The sequence below is a fragment of the Bufo bufo genome, chromosome 8 (assembly GCF_905171765.1).
Source record: "Bufo bufo chromosome 8, aBufBuf1.1, whole genome shotgun sequence".
NCBI lineage: Eukaryota > Metazoa > Chordata > Amphibia > Anura > Bufonidae > Bufo > Bufo bufo.
Window position 1 is genome coordinate 182311233 of NC_053396.1, and position 8002 is coordinate 182319234.

At 47.7% G+C, this 8002-nt stretch overlaps 1 protein-coding gene across 1 annotated transcript; it reads left to right on the forward strand.

Moving 5' to 3' along the window:
• The first annotated feature begins 412 nt into the window (after nt 1-412).
• LOC120977980 (rho-related GTP-binding protein RhoU-like) lies at nt 413-3008 on the forward strand. The gene is made up of 3 exons (XM_040406184.1): nt 413-759; nt 1321-1379; nt 1741-3008. The coding sequence occupies exons 1-3, from the start codon at nt 540-542 to the stop codon at nt 2191-2193; spliced, it is 732 nt and encodes a 243-aa protein (XP_040262118.1). The 5' UTR covers nt 413-539; the 3' UTR covers nt 2194-3008.
• The last annotated feature ends 4994 nt before the right edge of the window (nt 3009-8002 follow it).

Below are 8002 nucleotides of genomic sequence, written 5' to 3' on the forward strand. Positions count from 1 at the left end.
GCAGGATATCCCACACTCATTGCTTTCTACTCTTCAAGATCTGGGAAGCAGAGAGGGTTAAGACAAGGACTTCTCAGAAAAGTCCAGGATCTGGACTGTAACTTCAGGGTGGAGATTTTCATGAAGGAGAAATGTTAACTCTTCCTTTTCCCAGATTTCTTGATTTGAGGGAGCAGAAGCTACTTGAAGGTGAGGGAACTTTACTGGGCAGAATTCCTCTTCTCAATTCTATGCAAAACTCTTCTGCAAAGAAGCTTTAGATCTGCCCCCCCATGCTTTCCCTCCTCCCAATCTTTCCACCTCCCCCACCACATCAATCCCTAAGTCCTCCCCATCTCTCCACATTGATTATCCCAGGCTGTCTGCAACTCCTCCCTCTCCTGGTTCCAGCCCTCAGCCTGCAGAGTTCCCAGGAGTGAAGGGGGTGTCTTGCACAAAGAGGGAGGGGAAACCTATTTTAAAAAGTCAATACTCCTTTCCTGAATCAGTATACCTGCAGAAACCTGGCAAGGTGGACACCCGGGAGAGACCAGAAGATAATGCCCCCCCAAGAAATGTCCATGGAATACACGTCACACTTTGCACCCCCTGTGCCACCGCACAAGCCTAAACCTCTACCATCCGCCGGAGGTCAAGAAAGGAACCTAAAATGCGTCCTACTAGGAGATGGGGCAGTAGGGAAGACCAGCCTTCTGGTCAGCTACACCACCAATGGTTACCCAACGCGATATATTCCCACCGCCTTCGATGACTTCTCAGGTAGGATTTACTTAACCAAATTTTTATAATTTTAAAAATGACGCATAAGGAATGAGTCAAGAATAAATCCAGTTGTAGGTGGACTTTCTTATATATGATCTTTAACCGGTATATTTCAAAGGACAACCGAGAAGGTTCTTTCCCTCACGTCTCCCTATGTTCAGATCCTCTTGTATTCCTTGCATGTCAAGTTAAAGCTGATTGCACAGGGTTTCCAGGGCATTCGTGAAAGGGATCCAATATTAGGGTATTATAAGACACCCCTGGGGGGGATTCTTGTTACTTGATATAGGAATGTACAAGTCTGCAAGAGTAGTTTTTTTTCCCCCCAGTAACTGGTTTGCACTAGATCTTATATAACTTGGAATAACGTCACATTTTACTGTTGGTATTTGCTCTGTGTCACTCTGCATTTTACAACGTCTCCTTCACGATAATAGGGTCATGTCCTGTCATTGCCACCTTGCACACTATATACCCCATAGAAATATAGGATTGGGGCAAATAACTGGATGGTGTCTAAATGGTTAATTCTGTATATATATATTTTTCTTTTTGTAGCTTTGGTGCAAGTAGAAAACACGCCTGTCAAGCTGCAGCTCTGTGACACCGCAGGGCAGGTAAGTTCCCAGCTGGATTGTATGTCAGGTTTTATGTTGCATGACTTCCACCTCTGTGTCCTAAATATACAGTAAATCCCTGGAAGTGGAGACGCCATATCTTATGTCTGTGTCACCCAGAAGATTCCATGCCCTCTGTTGCCTACTTTCCGCCTGTAGCACCTTGCACTGGTAGGGTCAGACACCCTGGGACCAGACTTTGTGTCCACTAGGGTTATTCTACAGCATTCTCATCTTGCATGGTTTTTTATATTTCTCTATCTTAGTCATGACCCTAAGCCCCATAGCTCCACCACCACCATTCTGTATGTTGACTTCTTCTGGATACACAAATAAAAACCAATCTTCCTTCTCTCACCAGGATGAATTTGACAAGCTGCGTCACTTCTGCTACCCCAAAACCGACGTGGTCATCCTGTGTTTCAGTGTCGTGAGCCCCTCATCTTTTCAGAACATATCGGAGAAATGGATCTCAGAGATACAAACTCACTGCCCCAATGTGCCTCTTGTCCTGGTGGGCACACAGTGCGACATTCGAGAGGATGTCAAAGTCTTAATCCAGTTGGCAAGGTATCGGGAGAAACCTGTGCCCCCTTCTTCCGCCAGGGCCCTCGCTGAAAAAATTGGGGCGGTTGCCTACGTCGAATGCTCGTCCCTTACTCAAAAGAACCTGAAAGAAGTCTTCGACACAGCCATACTATCCGGCCTCCGATACTCCGACCTTCGAAACCAGAGGGAAAGGAAAATGGCCGCCACAGCTAGCAAGATGAAAACTCTTTCTAAGGCTTGGTGGAAAAAATATGTGTGCGTTTAAGACTCTTCCTCGTAACGTGGGACCAAAAAATAAAGCCAAGTGCCTTATCCAAAGAGCTTGCACTCGGAGCAAGAGCTTGACGTCTTGCTGTGAAAGGTGACTCTGAAAGTTTATGGTTTCGGACTCTCATGCCCAAATTCCAGGTGCACGCAGAGTTCAAAGACTTGTAATGGGGCCTGGTATGGGTTGAATCAGAAGGCCCCCCTCGGAGACATTGTACCTTGGCAGCAGATTAACCTACATAACGACTTTCTGACACCTCTTCTCAAAGGGATACATCCAATTTGCACCTATGTTTACACTGGATAGGGTTCCAGGCTGGAATGTGTCAGAATGAATACCGGTGACCGGGATGGTGCCTATAACGAATTTAATATAATGATTGCTTTGATTTGCTGCCTCGCAGTGGTGGCTGAAACCCGAATATAGCTTCTGTTCTAAGAAGCGTGTAACATATGGACATTGTAATACTATGTATTAGCATGGACATCCGTGTCTGCGAGTGAGCCATGACCTGGACTGCTTCTTCAAACAGCAGATTTAACAGCCGCTGGAATATGTCATCTGGCATCAAACGGGGCTTTGTGTAACTCGAAGCTCCCAGCTGTTCTCTTAACTGCATGGCCCCATGCTGAGACTTGTAGTTCCGGGACATCTGGGTGCCACTAGTTACCCAAGCCTGTAGTAAACGCCTCTCACTCATAGCCATAACTCGTCTGGCATCGGTCTCAGTGATAACGCTTTACAAGCATTTGTTTGGGACGTCGAATCTCTTTTCATGCGATTCTGTTTGCAAATAAAATTACTTTTTATTATGTACCTTGTCTGGTCTTCACTCACTACCATAGACGATCTAGGTCTACCATCCCATCGAGGATGCGGGAAGGTCTGGTCAGTGCCCTAGAGGGGAGGGGGGGTATTTCCACAGTCAAGCTGAAGTGGCTGATAACAGAGAACAGATTGCTTTCAACAAATGGAGACAGAACCGAGTTTAGGTTTAATGTTCCTTTATTGCACTAAACCAAGACCTAAAATATGTGATATTTTATAACCCAATCAGCAGAACCTTTCATATTCAATACTGCAACATTTACCAAGTTAAAGGGGCACTCCCCATCACTAGCATAGGCCAACACTTCATGATCATTGCAGGTCCCACCTCTGGGACCCTGAATGATATAAAAAAAAATGTAGCACAGTGCCACCTTCTAAGCTTTCCCTGCAGGGCTCCAGACCAATCAGATGGTAGAAATATGCCACCATTTTATAAGAGGGGAATTAAAGACTCAACTCAAACTAAACGGCACCCCTAGTGGCTATTTTAATCTACACATGGGCTCATGAACACGAACGTGTGCCACCCGTGCCGTGCATTGGGGAATGCATCTGTGTGGCCGACGCTGATGGATGCAGACCCATTCAACTTGAATGGGTCCGAGATCCGTCTGCACCACAAAAAAATAGAGCATGTTTTATTTTTTTGGGGTGCAGAGGCAAGGGCCGAAATGCCACGAAAGTACTCCGTAATTCTTCCGTGGCCTTCCACTCCATATCTTCCAGATTGTGGATCCATTCAAGTGAATGGGTCTGCATCCCTGATACGGTGTGCACATGGCTGGTGCTCGTATATATTGCGGACCGCAATACGAGCACGGCCGTCACACGTTCGTGTGCATGATCCCTATTGCTGTGTATCTAAAGGCCTCTTAGGGGGATATTATGGGGGTTTTCTGAGATTTTTAGACTGATCGGTGGAGATCCAACACTCAGGATCCCCGGCGAGATGCTGTTGGAGAAGGCCACAGCGCTTGCAGTATCGTTTTGGCCTTCTCCCAACTTAGGCCATGTGACGTCCCATTCTTCGGTCACGTGGCCTACGAGAAGCTCAGCCCCATAAAAGTGAATCGGCCTGAGCTGAGATACCAAGCACAGCCAGTATATAATGTACGGCGCTGTGCTTGGTGAGCTGAGAGAAGGCCACAGCAATACTGCGAGCCCCGGTGCCTTCTCAAACAGCTGATCGACGGAGGTCTCGGGTGTTAGACCCCATCGATCAGATACTGAGGAGCTATCCTGTGGACAGGTCATCAGTATAAAGATCTCGTAAAACCCCTTTAAAGTCATATGGGGACTCGGCAGTGCAACTGCAGAATACTCTGTTTAGTTTCTAGGATTTAGTTTAACGTATAGAACAACATGTGCGCTGAGGGGTAAAAGTGCAAGAGCACCCATGTCCTAAGTCGTGATTGCATATAACAGCGTTGGTTCAAACCTACCGGTAGTATGATATGAATGCTGTGGGTTGCACATGGAAGAACGTCAAGTTTATACGTGTTAGGCCATGTGCACACTACGTTCTGGCCTACACATTTGGCATATGAGCTGGGATAGTTCCTGCACATGTACCAAATGTAACCGCAGGCCCTCATTCATTTGACAGAGACCAAAAGAGGGTTCCTTTGACTTCTGTCGGTGCTACGCTCCTGCATACCTTTTTTTATTTACGGTATAGGAGAGTGCAGCTGACAGTGGACCACGGCTTAACAAATAAGAGGTGGTAGACATTCTTTTCACAGTGTGGCCAACATATGTTGGATATGTCGAGGAATATTCCCAACGTATAGATCAAACATGATACGAACAAAGCCTTTTGGTGTAGCTGTGCAGTATGTTACGAGGTCAGGACTTTGTGTATACCGTATATTATGGAGTAGTTGTATGTGTTCTGTCTTCCCAGTGTAGTTTTGTATGTACATGCCAACCATATCTCTCATCTCGGCTGAGGACCTCGACACATACAGGTAAAACTCGAAAAATTAGAATATCGTGCAAAAGTTCATTTATTTCAGTAATGCAACTTAAAATTAGAATTTTGCGAAAAGGTTCAATATTCTAGGCTCAAAGTGTCACACTCTAGTCAGCTCATTAATCCATACCCCCTGAGCAAAGGGGACCTCAAAATTGTGACTTTGGGGTTTCATAAACTGTAAGCCATAATCATCCAAATTGTAACAAATAATGGCTTGAAATATCTCGCTTTGCCTGTAATGGGTCTATCTCATATGTTAGTTTCACCTTTTAAGTTGCATTACTGAAATAAATGAACTTTGCACGATATTCAAATTTTTCGAGTTTCACCTGTATTTCTAAGGCCTCTTTCACACTTGCGTTGTCCGGATCCGTCGTGTACTCCACTTGCCGGAATTACACTCCGGATCCGGAAAAACGCAAGTGTACTGAAAGCATTTGAAGACGGAACCGTCTTCCAAATGCGTTCAGTGTTACTATGGCACCCAGGACGCTATTAAAGTCCTGGTTGCCATAGTAGTAGTGGGGAGCGGGGGAGCGGTATACTTACCGTCCGTGCGGCTCCCCGGGCGCTCCAGAATGACGTCAGAGCGCCCCATGCGCATGGATGACGTGATCCATGTGATCACATGATCCATGAGCTTGGGGCGCCCTGACGTCACTCTGGAGCGCCCGGGGAGCCGCACGGACGGTAAGTACACTGCTCCCCGCTCCCCACTACACTTTACCATGGCTGCCAGGACTTTAGCGTCCCGGCAGCCATGGTAACCACTCTGAAAAAGCTAAATGTCGGATGCGGCAATGCGCCGAAACGACGTTTAGCTTAAGGCCGGATCCGGATCAATGCCTTTCAATGGGCATTAATTCCGGATCCGGCCTTGCGGCAAGTGTTCCGGATTTTTGGCCGGAGCAAAAAGCGCAGCATGCTGCGGTATTTTCTCCGGCCAAAAAACGTTCCGTTCCGGAACTGAAGACATCCTGATGCATCCTGAACGGATTTCTCTCCATTCAGAATGCATTAGGATAATCCTGATCAGGATTCTTCCGGCATAGAGCCCCGACGACGGAACTCTATGCCGGAAGACAATAACGCAGGTGTGAAAGAGCCCTTAAACAACATCAAAAACATTAGAGAAAAACCTGAACCTATAGTCCCTGTAACCCCTGCTCACATCTGCCCACTGCTTCTCCCCAAAACCGACCTCTTGACCACCATTGATCTCACCTCATCACCTGTGTGCTTAACCCAAACCCACCTCACCCATAACCATTACTAACCACTGGAGTCTTCCTATCACACCCATCCTTAAAGGGTTTCTGTCATCATAAAAATCGTTATGTAGCTGGCTGACATTAGTGATGTGCTAATGTCGGCAGAACATGACTGTATGACTTATATCTCCCTGCCTACTGCCGATCGCGCTAAATAATGACTTTTATAATATGCAAATGAGCCTCTAGGTGCTAGTGGGGCGTCGCTGCAGCACCTAGAGGCTCCGTCCTCTCAGCGTTTGGCACGCCCTTGTAAAGGTGATTGACATCCTCGGTCTCCTCAGTGCCCCGCAAATCCCGCGCCGTCCATTTTAGTATTAGGCGCAGGCACAGTGAGTGAAGGATGGCAGCAGGCGAGCGTCCTTCACTCACTGCGCCTGCGCCTAATACTAAAATGAACAGCACAGGCGTGGGATTTGCGGGGCACAGAGGAGACCGAGGATGTCAATCACCTTTACAAGGGCGTGCCAAACAGTGAGAGGACGGAGCCTCTAGGTGCTGCAGCGACGCCCCACTAGCACCTAGAGGCTCATTTGCATATTATAAAAGTCATTTAGCGCGATCGGCAGCAGGCAGGGAGATATAAGTCATACAGTCATGTTCTGCTGACATTAGCACAATAGGGTAATACCTTGTACCTCTGGCGTGATAAAAGCCGTTTTTTCCTTGGCAGCCTCCGTCAAGGATACCTGCCAGTACCCTTTGGTGAGGTCCAACACAGAAAAATACTGGGCTTGGCCTAATTTCTCAATAAGCTCATCTACTCTGGGCATGGGATACGCGTCAAACTTGGACACCTCATTCAGTTTGCGGAAATCGTTACAGAACTGTAATGTCCCGTCCGGCTTGGGTATTAAGACTATCGGACTGGCCCATTCACTTTTTCATTCCTCGATGACATCTAGCTGGAGCATTAGCTGCCTTCCACCGCGATGGCTTGTTGCCGGTCCTCGGGTACCCGGTATGGTTTTAACCGGACTTTTGCCTGAGGCTCAGTGACAATGTCATGCTGGATTATGAACGTGCGTCCAGGGAGGTCCGAGAACACATTCGTGTTCCGACTAATGAACTCCCTGGCTTCCTGAGCCTGTTTAGAGGAGGGGCTGTCAGCAATCTTCACTGTGGCAGCCGCTTCCCTTGCTTCAGACAGAGGGGCCGAAACCGCTTCCCCTAGTAACCCTGGACGTGGGCTGTCTTCCGTGTACAGGTTTCCCCATCTTACCAGGGTTTGAGCAGATTCACATGGTACACCTGCTCCGGCTTCCGCCTCCCTGGCTGGTGTACCTTGTAATCTACCTCTCCAATTTTTTTAAGTACCTCGTAGGGCCCCTGCCACCTAGCTAGGAACTTACTGTCTACGGTCGATACCAGAACCAACACCCGATCATCCAGGTTAAAGTTCCGGACCCGAGCCTGCCTATTATAGACCCTACTCTGGGCTCGCTGTGCTGCCTCCATATGCTCCCTAACCAGAGGTAACACTGTTTCCATCCGTCCCTGCATCTGGGTAACGTACTCAACAACACTTTTGTGCGGTGTGGGTTGTTGTTCCCACGCCTCTTTGGCGACGTCCAACAGACCACGAGGGTGTCTGCCGTATAGCAGTTCGAAGGGCGAGAAACCAGTAGAGGCCTGGGGCACTTCTTGCACTGCGAACATGAGAAAGGGCAGAAGAAGGTCCCAGTCCCTCCCATCCTTAGACACCACTCCTTTTAACATATTTTTTAGT

Bases quoted from the DNA above. Each gene is read 5' to 3' on its own strand.
- LOC120977980 (XM_040406184.1), top strand. From the start codon at position 540: ATGCCCCCCCAAGAAATGTCCATGGAATACACGTCACACTTTGCACCC. The intron at 760-1,320 runs GTAGGATTTACT...TTCTTTTTGTAG, and splicing joins CGCCTTCGATGACTTCTCAG to CTTTGGTGCAAGTAGAAAAC. The intron at 1,380-1,740 runs GTAAGTTCCCAG...TTCTCTCACCAG, and splicing joins TCTGTGACACCGCAGGGCAG to GATGAATTTGACAAGCTGCG.